The sequence below is a fragment of the Bos mutus genome, chromosome 2, assembly GCF_027580195.1.
Source record: "Bos mutus isolate GX-2022 chromosome 2, NWIPB_WYAK_1.1, whole genome shotgun sequence".
Taxonomy (NCBI): Eukaryota; Metazoa; Chordata; class Mammalia; order Artiodactyla; family Bovidae; genus Bos; species Bos mutus.
Genome location: NC_091618.1, coordinates 548132 through 562788, shown reverse-complemented (window position 1 = coordinate 562788; position 14657 = coordinate 548132). Strand labels below are relative to the sequence as shown.

Below are 14657 nucleotides of genomic sequence, written 5' to 3'. Positions count from 1 at the left end.
AAAAAGCAAAGACATCACTGCCAACAAAGGTCCATCTACTCAAAGCTATGATTTTTCCAGTAGTCATGTTTGGATATAAGAGTTGAGCCATAGAGAAGGCTGAGCATTGAAGGATTGATGCTTTCAAATTGTCGTGTTGGAGAAGACTCTTGAGAGTCCCCTGGACAACAAGGAAGTCAAACCAGTCAATCCTAAAGGAGATCAGTCCTGAATTTTCATTGAAAGGACTGATGCTGAAGCTCCAATAGTTTGGCCACCTGATGCAGAGAACTGACTCCTTGGAAAAGACCCTGATGCTGGGAAAGATGGAAGGCAGAGGAGAAGGGGACGACAGAGGATGAGATGGTCAGAAAGCATCACTGACTCGGTGGACATGAGTTTGTGCAAATTTGGGAGGTGGTGAAGGACAGGAAGCCTGATGTGCTGCAGTCCATGGGGTCGCAAAGAGTCGGACTCGGCTGAGCGACTGAACAGCAGCAGCAGCAGACCCTGAATTCAGTGTTTGTCGGGAGTCTCAGTTGGGTGGGGGAGAGAAGGAGATGGCAGGTAGAAAATTGGGAGGGGCATATTTTTTTAAACCTCGCGCATAGAGAAATACTGAGAATAGGGTGGAGGAGTCACCCAGGAGGTCGATGTGCTAAGTGCGCGTCTGTGCCAGGCGCTCTGAAGATGACTTTTTGACAGCAGTGCTGAGTGCTGTGCGGTTGGTTCACAGCGCTGTGTTCGTGTCTGTGGAGCAAAGTGACTCAGTCGCGCTTACCATTTTCATTTCTTCTCCACTGTGCTTTATCACAGGATGTTGAATGTAGTTCAGTAGGACCTTGTTACTATATGTTTTTATTTAATCTTCATAATTTTATGTAAATATTAATTCCATTTTACAGATGAAGAAACTGAGGCTCTGAGAGAATAAGCCATTTTCACTGAATCAAAGTCTCTGCAGTCGTCGTTAGACTGAGTGTGTGTGGCAGACACTGCTCTACGTGTCCGTTTTTCCTGTGTGTTGATTCACCTACAGCAGTCCTGTGTGATGTGCACACTGCTCTCTGTGCTTCAGAGCTGAGAAGCTGTTAACTAACCATTTAAAGCTATTTACTGTTTTCATCCAAAAAAATAAAACTGAAATTTTAAATAAATTATTTGGGAAACTTTTCCGGGAGCTTTAGAAGAAGAAACGAGCTGCTAGCGTGTGGAAGTTGTTCCTTAAACACGTCTCCCTTTCTTTACGCTCCGTTTCCTAGACACGTACATGCAGTGTGGTCATCAGAGCAGAGCTCAGTGGTCCTTAACTGTGTAAGAGTGTGTGCACTCTACTCTGTGCACACAGTAAAACCTAGAAAAAGTCTGCAGGTGACCCGAGAGGCCAGATGGGTAAGCAGAGCAGCTAACCTGTGCCGCTGTCTCAGGTTACATCATGGTGACGTGCAGGGAGATCGAGCGTCAACATAAACACAACTGGGTCTGTTATTTCTGTAATTTTTTTTTTTTTCCTCTTGGTCAGCTGTGGTCCTATGGTGCTGGATGCTCTAATCAAGATTAAGAATGAAATTGATTCCACCCTGACCTTCCGGAGATCATGCAGAGAAGGTGAGCCTCCGCCTCCCTGTCGCTGGGCTTGGACACTTTTGTCCTGGTTCCCAAAAGAGGCCTGGGCTGGCCAGAGCCGAGTCTGGGGCTACCTGGACGGTGGCTGTAGCGCTTCGCCAGGTAGCCCCGTCACGGGTCACACTTGCTTTTCGTGGGCAGAAGTGCTGGGAGTTTGAATCTGGATACAGGTCCGGGTTTCGGAGTTTATTTCCCTCAAGGAGCTTTCACTTGCGTGGTTACCGTGTCTGGTGGCCCCTGTGAGCGGCTGCACCCTTCAGGGACCAGCTCAGATCGTCTGCCTGAGGCCACAGAGCCCCTTCCCTTGGGGGGTAGTGGGGAATTTCTAGACACTCACCACTTGTCCAACAGGGGAGTCGAGCATCCCCTGCCAGCTCCCAGCGTCACACGTACACAGAGCAGGTGGTCAGTGGGATGTTCTGGGTGGGAACAGCGATTGCTACATTGCGCTGCTGATTCCAGGCTGTGCTACCGACATTGTTCGCTTTCATAGCTACGTACTAGAAAAATATAATTACTCACAACAGTGGAACGGTGATAGAAATGATTTTTTAAATAAGAATTTAAGTAAAAGGAGCTGATTTAAAGAAAACTCCTAAGTAATCATCCAGAGAGTTCTCCAGTGTGGGAAAAACCACAGGCGTGCTGTGCCAGCTGATGATCCTGCCGGCTGTGGCGCACAGACTGTGCGCACTCCACGCTGGGCACTCCACGCGAGACAGACAGGCGCTGCTGTCATTGACTCTTGGTGGAGGGTCCGGGCTTCCAGAAGGACCTGGAGGTGGTGAGTTGGGAGCCAGGACTCAGGCAGAGCTGTCAGATTCTAGAATTGTTCCCTCGGGCGGTACACGCGCTTAGCCTGGCTTGGAAGCCTGGGATAAACCAGAACAGGGCTGCTGGGGCCAAGACCACAAGCCGTGGCTGACTTTGTCCCTAAAATACCTTCCGTACAAGGAAGGGTCGTCAGGGCTGCTGGCCCACCGCGCTGCACACGTGTCCTGCTGTGGCTCAAGCGTTTGAAGTCCTGCTGCTGAGCCTCTGTTGTGGTTCAGCTAATCTTGCAGGGTTGGATTTAATGTAGCCCATGCTGCTGACACATACGATAGTTTGGCTGAATCCTGCTGTTGAGGGAACATCCTCCTGTAATCAAACACCAACCTGACGGCACAGGAAATAAAGACGCTTTTCAGTAACCTTTCTGAGCCAAGAACACCAGGTGTGGCCATGTGAGCTAAAAATAAACAAGGCAGAGTGATATTAATTTTGGCTACTTCTGTTTCCCTTGTTTGTAAAGAGAATTTCCCCGCGAGCCCTTTTAAGGGAAGTTTCATTGTTTTTTTTTTTTTTTTTTTAGAGACGTGGTAGCGGGTTAGATCGAGTAGTCATTTGTAACCCTGAAATACCTAAGAAATTCCATACGCAGGAAATGAGTGCAAGCTAAGGAAATCTCATTTCACGGTGCTTGCTCAGCGCCTTCTTTTGCTTACTTTGGTTTGGTTTCACATTAGTTCATCCTCCTTGGGAAGTCGGTGCTAAGGCAACGCGTGTGGGTTTCATATCCACAGTGTAGGCACCAAGCTGCTTTGTGGAGACAGTAGAATCAGAGCAACCTCTGGGTCACCTGTGTCCAGGCCTCGACTTTAAGATGACCAAGACAGTGGTGATCTGATGGGGTCTTAACCTGTTGAGGGTTTGCGTCCGGTGAATTCCGAGGCAGTCCAGTGGTTCGGACTCTTGAGTTTTCGCTGCCAGGGGTCCAGGTTCAGCCCCTGCTTGAGGAACTAAGACCCCAGAAACCATGCGGCATGGCCAAAAAAAAAGTTCAGTAGGAACCAACACGGTGCTGTAAAGCAGTCCTTCAATTAAATAATTTTTTAAAGTTTTTAAAAATAATTCAAGTAACAGTTACTTTAAAAAGAAACACACAGAAAAGGCTGTTTTTCCTCTCAGCAGACCTGGAGCGAGGAGCTAGGACCCGGGGGCCCTCGGGCGCCAGCAGTGCCATCCTGGGCGGGCACCTTCCAGCCTCAGGGCTGCCCCTGGTTTCACAGCAGGGTTTGGGTCTCCAGCCTTCAGCGCCTCCGTTCTAGGAAGCAGGGGAGGGAAAGGCGGCGGGCGCCTCCGCACGGCTTGTGCGTGTTGGTGCCCCCCGCTGCCGCGGGAGCCTGGCAGGGAGCCGACGCGGTGGGTCAGGGCGCCCCTGTTCCCTCTCCAGGCATCTGCGGCTCCTGTGCCATGAACATCAACGGAGGCAACACTCTGGCGTGCACCCGCAGGATCGACACCAACCTCAGCAAAGTTTCCAAAATCTACCCTCTGCCACACATGTATGTGATAAAGGACCTTGTTCCTGTGAGTTCTGTTTTTTAAGTGGGTTGGGAGGTGTGTGGGTTATGCTGTAGTTCTTCAAGGCAGGTTTCTTTCCTGTCATGAGTTTAATTAAGGAATGTGAATGGCAGAAGATAAAAGGCCTAGAAGATCCTCCAGCCACTCCTTTGGTGAGGATTGTTTGGGAGTAACAGGACACAGAATTTTAGACCTGGGAGTTTCAGAAATGAAGAATTTAGCCCTAACACCAAAGAATTCATGTGGAAAATCTCCATTGGGAAAGCTTTAATTTGCACCCCCCGATATCTGACCGCCTTTCCTGTCCCTCACTGGGTGCTTTCAGGGGCATCGGGAGAAAGTACTGCAGGGTGGGAAGGTTTCTCACGTGGCTAGAGGAGAGGTTTCCTGAGCACGCCTACACGCGACCACTTCTCCTTTCACGGATTTGCACGTGTCTGCCAGAGGAAGAGGCTGACTGCCGCCTGTCACGGGGTGGGAGTGCAGGCAGTGTCCAGAAACGGGGTACATAAGGGCACCGAGCGTGGCGGTGGAATCTGACCCGTTTCTTCCTCTTCCTGTTAACAGGATTTGAGCAACTTCTATGCTCAGTACAAGTCCATCGAGCCTTACTTAAAGAAGAAGGATGAGTCCCAGGGAGGCAAGGAGCAGTATCTGCAGTCCATAGAAGACCGTGAGAAACTGGTCATTAGTCCCCGTTTATTGTCTGACTTGAGGATTTTGTGGCAGAGATGTTTACCCAGGGGGCTGGGGCGGGGGTGGGGAGGCTGGCGGCAGGGGCAGCAGGAGACGATGTGGACCGTTCCGCGTCTTCCAGAAAGGACCTTCAGAACTAACTGTCCAGGGTTGACGCCCAGCCTTTCAGGGCCCGGCGGGTAGTGAGGGCCTGCAGAGGACCGAGGGCTGGAGGGCCCAGCCTGGGGCGGCGCGGCGCTGCCTCGGTGCCAGGGCCTGCAGAGGACTGAGGGCTGCGTCCGTTGCTAACCGTGCAGGCGAATAAAGCACGTGCTGGCCGTCTGCGGCCCGGCTGCCACCGCTCTGGTTACAGACAGGAGTGAGAGGTGACGGCGGAACCAGGACTAGGACCTGCTGCTCTCCCGACACCACATGTCTGGTAGCGCAGTGTGGGCTTGCTCCCTCTTGGAGGTCCCACACCTGGGGACAGGCTGTGGAGTCTCTGAGAGTGAAGAGGTTATTATCAAGGCTTTAGTCTCTCTCTCTTGCACACTTTTACCTCCTTTAAGAAGTCTCTGGCTTGCACACTCCTCTGGAGAGGAAGAGGTGGGAAGGGGGACCAGAGGAAACAGGTGCCAACATTGCCTCTGCGTGAGGCAGGGACTCACGCTGCCTCGGCCACCGTCTCATTCATTTACGGGGCAGCGCGTCAGCAGGCCGAGTGCGCCTCAGCGGCGGGGCCGCTCCTTGCCCTTTGAGGGTCCCATTGCGTGAGCCGTCTTACTAGCAAATACAGTTGTGTGAGTGAATACATGAATTTTGCCTTTTTAGGTTCTAGGGAATATTTAGCGTGTACTCTCTTCCCTGTTGGAGAAGGAAATGGCAAACCTGCTCCATATTCTTGCCTGGGAAATCCCACCAACAGAGGAGCCTGACAGGCCGCAGTCCATGAGGTCGTGTAGAGTCAGACAGCTGAGCGCACGCTCATGCATACCTCTTCCCCATAAAACATTAAGAAAGGAAAGTCTTTGGGACTTCCCAGTGGTCTAGTGGCTAAGGCTCCAAGCTCCCTGCGAGGGGCGTGGGTTCGATCCCTGGTCAGGAAACTGAATTCCATGTGCCACATGGTACAGCTCAAAAAGCAAGTAGAAAGTCATAGTAAGGATGCCCAGCTCTGTCATCATGGGGATGTTGAGGGTCAGCATGGTGATGTTGCAAGTCAGAGCAAGCAGCCAACTTCTCTTTCAATACTTCCTTATTCTCAGGACGTAGCTCTACCCCTAATTTCTAACTCCAAGGAGTCTCTCATATCAAGGAGACTAAGTAATATGATTATTACTAAGGCTTTGACCTTAATAAAAGGTTGTAAAAGCTGTGATCTTATGCCTTCTAGACAGTGGGGCCGGCTTGGACGCTCACCAGCTGAGAACACAGGTTTTGTTGGAGACCTGTGCTCACAGTGGTGACCATCAACTCTGCCATCTGCTTATGGCTGTCACTTCAGATGTCAGCATGCCCTTCTGTTTTGCCACTTGTAAGCAGTTTCTGTTGTTCCGAAAATCAAAGTCAGGTTTGTTAGAACCTGTTGGGCAGGTTGAGTCTGTGAGTGTGGCAGTGTTAGAAGAGGGATTCCAAAGCAGGCCGCTCCGCCGAGCCTCAGCCTCACCTGTAAGATGGGAATCTGATCACACCCCAGGGTCATTGTGCCCCTTAGATGAGGTCATAAGGCGCCCAGTGCTCGGTGTGGGCTGGCTCTTGGGGACAGTGTTCATGTTCCCCCTGGAAACCTTGAGACCCTGCTGCCCCAGGGCAGAGGCTGGTGTAGACTCTGGAGGCCTCGGCACTTGGGGGGGCGTTTAATTTCTGCTAGACTGCATTTGAGGCAGTAAGGTCTTCTCATGTGTGTGTGTGTGTGTTTTAAGATAAGTAAGGGATTATTTATTAAAGGATAAGTACATCTGGACTTAAGAACTTTGGGCTCTGATCCAGCACATGTCTGAAGATCAGTTCCAGGATCTTTTTTATGAACCTGGTAAATCTCTGCAAACCACTCCCAGGATTTTGCCAAGAAAACTCACGCAGAGCTCAGTGCACTTTGTCCGTGTGCTGACCCCACACGTCACGTTTAATCAGCTCAGGTCACGACTGTCTCTTGCGTGGTAGGCTCTGACCGCCTCTCTCCCCACGCAGGACGGGCTCTATGAGTGTATCCTCTGCGCCTGCTGCAGCACCAGCTGCCCGAGCTACTGGTGGAACGGAGACAAGTACCTGGGCCCCGCCGTGCTCATGCAGGTGAGGCGCCTTCGTTGTCAGGAGGGACGCTGAGGCTCGGGCTTCCAGGACTCCAGAAGGACAGTGTGCCGGAAACCAGCTGTTGTGAGGGGCGGTGTCCTTCCCGGCACCCGCTACAAACAGAGAAGTTGGTCACACCACCTTCACTGGCTTCGATGAATCTGGGGCTTCACCTGCAGAAGGCCTCCGTGTAGTGTGGCGAGGGCCACGCCAGGGGCTGGTGGCTGCGGGTTGGCAGGCCGTGCCGTGCAGATGTTTCAGACGTTCTCCTGTGCAGCTGGCTCTTCGCTGCCCACTTGCCCACTTTCCCTGACTCCATCTGTCAGGAAGCTCCCCACCGCCCTCTCAGGGATTTTCAACATGCAGGCAGGGCAGAGAGAAATTTCACTGAGGGGCAGTTACCTAGTGAAAGGTTGGAGGTTTCCCGGCTGATGAAAGCCTGCAGGGCTGGGTTGAGGGGTTGCTTAGAAAGAACCGCACGCTGCTTTTCATCACCTTTGACTGGGTGTGTAGTTCACAGCTGAGGTCACTGTCTTTGTTCCCAGAAAGCTCATACTTTTTAGATTTGTGGTCAGTGCTTTTCATAGAGCCTTAAGCAACTCGAAAAACAACTTCCTGATTCTCATTTTCCCACAAAAAGAGGAGTTCTGTGGTTCTGTGACCAGTTAGCAGTACTGATCCTGGCCAAGTTAAAGACTGAATAGTAAGGTGTGTCCACACTTGGCACTTAGGCCGGTGTCTGAGTTGGGACGTGCAGAGGGCCTCTCGGCTGCTGCCGGAGCAAGCCTGCTGCTCAGGAGCTGAGTCCGTGTTCAGCTGGCTGAGCTCGGGCTTCCTGGATGGCCACGCTCATGAGAAGAATCAAAAAGTAGATTAAACGTTAAGTCTGTTTACTCAGAGACAGTGAGTAGTGCTGGGAAGGCAGTTAGAGTCAAGCACAGCTTCCCTGCCTTTGCGCTTTCATGATCTAGGGAGGAGGGTAACGAGGGCATGAGATCAGTAGTTGACACGACGCCCCTGGTGCATAATTAGGCACCAGGGACCGGGTGCTGTGGCTCAGAGGTGCATGGGGATCATTAGTCGAGGTGATCAGAAGATGTTATGAAAGGGTGGGAAGCCGTTCTCTGAAAGAGGACGAGAAGTAAAGGGTGTGGAGATGACCTCTAAGCTGGGTGAGCGCGGTGCTCTGCACGCCAGGAGCCTTCCTGTCAGTCAGAGGGCTGCTCCGGCCGGTCAGGGCACAGCTCGGCTCACCAGTGCCCACTCCCCCAGGCCTATCGCTGGATGATCGACTCCAGAGACGACTTCACGGAGGAGCGCCTGGCCAAGCTGCAGGACCCCTTCTCTCTCTACCGCTGCCACACCATCATGAACTGCACGCAGACCTGCCCCAAGGTACGGCCCGCGGCCCCCGCTGACCTGTGCCCCAGAGGCAGAACACGCGGTCACCTCGGTGTGGGCCCGGGGGTGTCGGCGCGAGGCAGGGTTCCCTCAGGCACGGACGCGGGTTCCTGCTCGGATCCGCTGGGCTCGCTCTGACTGCAGGAACCACGGGATGGAAGCATCTGAGCACAGGCGGCCATGGGGGCTGCGGGCCCGCCGGCTGAGGGCTCTGCCCGCCACTCTCTGCCCCGCGGCAGGCCTGTGCTCGCTGTGTCTGCTCTCGGCTCGGAGCTCTGCTTGCTCAGCTTTCACTCCCTCTTCCTGTTCCTGCTCCTGGGCTCGCCCTGCCGCAGCCTCAGCAGCTGCCTGTCTCCTCATTTCTTGGCTTACGTTCCCCAGAGGGAGGCTCGTGGCCCAGCTCAGCTCTCCTGGCACAGCCCACGTCAGAGCCGGCCAGCAGCTGTGGTCTGGCCCGTGGGCGGGGAGCCGCCAGGACCGCCCTCCGCGCGGGACTGTGGATGGAGCAATTTCGTTTTAGAGGACAGGCAGCAAGATGGAAGACTCACGCCCAGCCAGTTAGCGGCTTAAAAAAGAAAAGGCGGCATATCTCAGCAGACGTGAAATCCAGACTGGGCCACGCCACTCTTGGGACCCCTGGCTCCGGTCTGCCCGGCGGGCATCGGCGCGGGGATCAGCAGGGTCTGCTGGGTGCTAATGGCCGCAGGCAGCGCTGCCTGCCCCTACCTGGGCTCTGCCCAGTGAGCCGTGCGGCCCGGAGGTGGCTCACGCCGCTGACCTTCTCAGGACAGGGCCTGGCACGGAGTGAGCGCTCAGCACTGGGGCGTTCTGTGATTTAGAACAAGATAGGTCCTGGACCCACTGGAGCCGGTCAGTCAGAAAACAGCCGCTCCAAGGTGGCCTGGCTCGTGTGCTCATGTCTCTCAAGAGTTCCACACAGCCTCCTGAGGCGCCTTCCTGGGCGAGAGCCTGTGCGTTGCAGAGGGCAGCACACGGGCCAGCCAGGGGCCGACTTGCCATGTCCCGCCCGCCCCTTGGTGAAGAGGGGCGAGCACTGGGCTCTGAGGCTGCACACAGGCCCAGGGTGATTGAGCTGGAAGGGGCCCTGAAAACCGTCCAGTACACCCCCTTTTACACATGGGGAAGCTGAGCCCACGACGGGTCACGGTCGGGCGGGGGCAGGCCTAGAGGCCCGCCACGCGCCTCCCAGCCCAGGGCTACCCTCCTGCCAGGTCCGCGTCAGGCCCTCTTACTGCCCGTCCGAGTCTCAACCGTTTCCTGAGCTGCAGCGGGCAGGCGGTGTACGCGGCTCAGTGGGTCAGAGCGGCAGGAGGTCCTCCCCCAGCCCTCCGGGAAGCCGTGCTGGAGCCAGCTTCCTGGGCGCCCTCGGCTGGCGGGGTGGGTGCACACGGCGATTGCGTGCCCTCTGTCAGCGTCTGCCTTGTCTCGTGTTGTGTACTGATAGTCCAGGGAACTTCCTTTTGAAGGATCAGTTCAAAGGGATACACTTCTGATCCCATAAGCTTTCAGGGACCAATCTTTTGAAGACTGACTTCTCTTTCTCTCTCTCTCTCTGAAGATCTCTTTTTTCCTACACGCTTCAGTTTAAAAGTTAAGAGTTGTCCTAAAATGAGGAGACCGCCACTCGCCTCGGATGAGCGTCTGATTTTACCAAGCACTGGGCTGTCCCCTTGCTGTCTCGGGAGGCTGGCATTCGCTGGGTTTCATTACTGTGCCTCCTGCAGGACAGCTGTCACAGCTGTGGGCCAGGCTGCAGCTCGTCCCAGCGTCACCGCCACTTAACTCATGGAGCTCAGGAAGGGGTAACAGGGTCGTTCCTCCACGTAGTTCTGAGGGCTTATAAAGGCTGGTTTCCGGTGGTGGTGACTTAGTGATAATAGTATGATATGAAGCCTTTAAGAACCTGCCTGCTTCTGACAGTGTGGTCACAGGAGGAGGAGCTCTTCCTGGGCTCTGACCAGCCCCAGGGAGCCTCACTCGCAGGTGTGCAGTGAGACCGGCTCCTGCAGAGAGAGCAGCTGTCTCGGGAGTGGGGATGGGGGGCTCTCCACCCCAGCCAGCCCCGAGGAGTCAGAGGCCGGGGTCTGCAGTCACAGGGCTTGGACCCGGCACCACCAACGGCGGGAGTCTCGCCAAGGTCATCGGGCTCTTCGTTCAGTTCCACTTAACGTTTCATATCAATGCTCTTCTCCTTTTTTCAAGGGGCTGAATCCTGGGAAAGCTATTGCTGAAATCAAGAAGATGATGGCAACCTATAAAGAGAAGCAGGCTTCTGCTTAACTGCCGTGCTCAACCTGACTGTAGCCGGCTCAGAATGCAGTTCACCCCTGAGTTCCTTCAGAGGCCGTGACTTCCCACAAACACAGCGTGTACAATAAACACTCTAAGAAATAAATCAACGTTATTCTAGTTTATTAACAGAAGCAGGCCTGCTCCTTCCACATGCTGCAGCGGGAGGTGCAGCTGCCGTGAGGAGGGGCCCGTCCTTGAAGGGGACCTGGCTCCAGAGCTGAGCCCCCGTGGGGAGTGCGTGGGCACAGGTGCAGAACCGGTGCTGCAGGGCCGGGGCTCGCTCCGGGCTCTGCTGCCCCGTGTGCCCGTCCTGGGGGGTGCCCCTTGGCCCCCAGAGCGCGGCGCCTCCCTCCCTGGGGTGCTCAGTGACCACTGGCCCGTGGAGCGCAGCATCCTGGCTTCTGCAGCTCCCAGGATTAGAATTACCTAAAACCACGTCTCTGTCTCATGGAGACGGCGGTACAGAGTCCCCCGGCATAGCTGTGAGCTCCGGTTCCGCAGCGGCACGCCAGAGGCCTGGACGTCAGCGGGAAGCGTGGATTCCCGCCGCGGCCGCCCTGGCTCTGCGCTGCCCCCAGAGTGGTAACGCTGAGACGACAGTGGCGGCTCGTCAAGTGAAAACCAAGCCCCTCCAGTCCCCAGCTTTCACACCCCTGCTGACCATTCACGTCGTTCCTCCAGAGCCTTGTCATCTCAGACGTGTGAAGTTCTTCATTCCCTTCAAAAATGAGGTACAAAATAGTAGCAAGTTTCTGTTGTTTTTCCTCCTCGTGGTAAAATGCACAAAACTTACCACCTCAGTCGTTTTTCAGTGGACGGATCAGTGGTTTAAGTACATGCGCATTATTGCACAGCCCTGTCTCCAGAACTATTTTCCTCTTGCAAAACTCAAACTCTGCCTGTTGAACACTTAAAACTTCTCCGTCCATAGCGCCTAGCCAGTCACTCTACTTTGTATTTCTGTGACTCCGACTACTGTACCTCACAGAAGTGGAATTAGACGGGATTTGTCTTTTTTGTAACACCTTTCAGTCAGCATAGAGTTCTGCAGGTCACTCCTGTTGCGGCGAGTGTCAGAATCCCCTTTTCCAGGGCTGAAGAAGCCCACTGTACACAGCACGTTTTGTTTATCCGATAGTCTGTTACTGTACGCTTTGGTTGCTTCCACGCCTTAGCTACTGTGAGTAACAGCAGCTTTCTACTTTTACCCTTAGGGTATATAAGGTCCACGGTGCTACTAAAGATGTGTGCGTATGTGAGTGTGTGTGTGTGTGAGTGTGAGATTTACCTTCAGCTTTAGCTTATTTACCCACTGGTTCTCTGCTCTTTGGCAAGGATGTAATTTATTTACCCGTTTCCAATGCACGTTCCAGTGCATTCACTCTGAGGGATACTCCAAGGCTGTTTTTCAAGTTGTAGCACTGAGATTATCCTGGAAACAAAGGCTTCTTGTATCAAGAGGCTAAGAAAAATGTCTGGCTCACTGGGAATGAACCTTAATGGGCATTTCTGACTTTAATAGACAGTTCGGACTTCGCCGGTGGTCCACTGGTCAATAGTCGGCCAGCCGTGGAACGTCCCTGGTGGTCTGGTGGTTAAGACTCTGCACTCCAATGCAGGGGGCACGGGTTTGATCCCTGGTAGGAAGCTAAGATCCCGCATGTCATGCAAGAAGTAAAAAGATCTGCCTGCAGGTGCTGAGAACAGTTTCGATCCCAGGTCCAGGAAGATCCCACAGACCGAGGGGCAGTCACGCTCAGACACCACAACTGCTGAGCCTGTGCTCTGGAGCCCGCTCCCCGAGAGCCTGCGCCCCAACCAGGGACGTCACTGCAGGGAGCACCCCCCCCCAACCAGGGACGTCACTGCAGGGAGACCCCCCCCAACCAGGGACGTCACTGCAGGGAGACCCCAGGCTACTGCAGCTGCCGAGCCCGCTCCCCGAGAGCCTGTGCCCCCAACCAGAGATGCCACCACAGGGAGACCCCAGGCTCCGGCTGTTAGAGGAAGCCTGTGTGCAGCGACGGAGACCAAGCCCGTAAATAAAGGGACAGTCCAAAGGCACTCGTCTGGTACTGCAAGAGGTGAGGGCAAGGCTTGTCCCCTCCTGCCTAGGAGCCAAGGTCACCAAGAAAAAAGGAACAAACATTAAATTACTAGAAATTTAGAAAACAGTCTTCGCCCTTCCATTTGCTGCTATTGTTCAGTCGCTTGTGCCCACATCTGCTCCCCCATGGACTGTGGCCCACCAGGCCCCTCTGTCCTGACTGTCTCCTGGAGCTCGCTCACACTCACGTCCACTGAGTCAGTGACACCATCCCACCACCTCATCCTCTGTCGCCCCGCCCTTACACTGTGTGTGTGTGAGTTGCACAGTCGTGCCCGACTGTGACCCCATGGACGAGTCTCCAGGCAAGAGTACTAGAGTGGGCGGCCATTTCCTTCTCCGGGGGATCTTGCCAACCCAGGGATCGAGCCCCGGTCTGCTGCACTGCAGGCAGATTCTTTACTGTCTGAGCCACCAGGGAAGCCCTAACATTAGCATCTCAGAATTGTTGACCACCTCAGTAAGAACACGCAGTACAGTCTTCAGATGTTCGAGCTCCAGGTTTGGAAGTGAGAACTGGAAAGGCCTCAGACAACCCTGCGCACCCCGGGCTGGGCGGCAGTTGGGCAAACACCGCCTCGCAGGCCTGTTCACACGTAACTGATCCCTGACGGCCTCGGGGGGAGGCCACATTCCTGGGCAATTTGATTTTGCTTCTAATCTCTAGACCTGTAGGGAAAGATGGGTTTTCTCGGGACTAATTTAATGGTTTTAAAGATGAGTTCTGAGCCAGCCAGCTACTGAGGAGAAGCAGGGGAGTTGCCTCTTCAAATCAGCTTTGTCAGACGTCAGGTTTGCAACCATAGATCATTCTCTCACCCCATTTAAACTTGAGCTAAATTAGAGTACGGTATCGACTGGTCGTTTAATTTACTGCTTATTTAATCTTCAATTGGACTGCAGGCGAATGTTCTATTTTAAGTCACAAAGACTTTTCTAATAAAACTGCAGACTTGAACAGGGACGGTGTTTCGTCCTTCACGCCACTTCTGTGCCCTAATTGTGTCCAGCTGATGTGCTTCCACTCGCAAAAAGGCATCCTGTGGAATGCTTTGAGTTTCTCTAAGGGCTGAAGCCAGCCACCTCTTCTTACTCCGTCTTTGGGCAAGTTGAACCTCTGAGCCTCTATTTTCCTATCTGTAAAATGGGGATTAAGAGCATTTGCCTCTCAGAATTGTGGGTAAAGTCTCCATAAGAATAAATGGGGGGCTTCCCTGGTGGTCCAGTGGTTAAGAATCTGCTTTGCAATACAAAGGAGGCTGGTTCAGTCCCTGGTCCAGGAAGAGCCCGCAGGCTGCCGCAGGTCCCCGGGCACCACGACCGCTGAGCCTGCGCTCTAGAGCGCATGAGCAGCAGTCACTGCACTGCCCTGGAGCCAGCGCTCCACAGCCAGAGATCCCACTGCAGGGGAAGCCGATGCACCTTAGAGAGCAGCTGCTACTCGCCACAGCCAGAGAAATCCTGGCCCAGCAACAAGACCCAGTACAGCCAAAAACAGATACATAAGCATTTTTTTAAAAATATGAGTTGTTACCATCCCCCCAAAAAAGTTTGTGAGGTATGAATGTGTTAATTGAACTGATGAGGGGAAAACGCCTTCACAGTGTATATCAAATCATCATATCGTACACTTTCAATATCTCACAGTTTTCAGTTACGCTGAAAAAACTTCAAAAATAAAAACACATATGAAAAAAATAAAAAAAACACATATGAGTTTAAAAAACTAATAATGTAAAAAAATGCTTCTAGCTTGCACTTGAGCAGATGCTCTGTAAACGCAAGTAACTGGTTTTCTCAAATACCTACTGTGTGGAAAACTGAATCACATTCCAAGGTGATCAATTCCCTGGGAACTCCTTGGTGGTTCAGTGGTTTGGACGCCTCTTTGACTGCAGAGGGCCCAGGTTAGATCCCT

The 14657-nt window shown here is 53.5% G+C and overlaps 1 protein-coding gene across 2 annotated transcripts in view; it reads left to right on the top strand.

The window, feature by feature from the left end:
* SDHB (succinate dehydrogenase complex iron sulfur subunit B) overlaps positions 1-10735 on the top strand; it is a 28962-nt gene extending 18227 nt beyond the window's left edge. Inside the window, exons 3-8 of one of the 2 annotated variants that reach the window (XM_070382014.1) lie at positions 1502-1587; positions 3821-3957; positions 4519-4635; positions 6817-6918; positions 8191-8313; positions 10543-10735. In XM_070382014.1, the coding sequence (XP_070238115.1) occupies positions 1502-1587; positions 3821-3957; positions 4519-4635; positions 6817-6918; positions 8191-8313; positions 10543-10620 (643 nt within the window). In that variant the 3' untranslated portion in view covers positions 10621-10735. Of the gene's footprint in view, positions 1-1501; positions 1588-3820; positions 3958-4518; positions 4636-6816; positions 6919-8190; positions 8314-9898; positions 10136-10542 lie in introns of those variants that run through there. The other variant, XM_070382016.1, reaches the window with a different exon arrangement.
* Positions 10736-14657: the final 3922 nt, after the last annotated feature.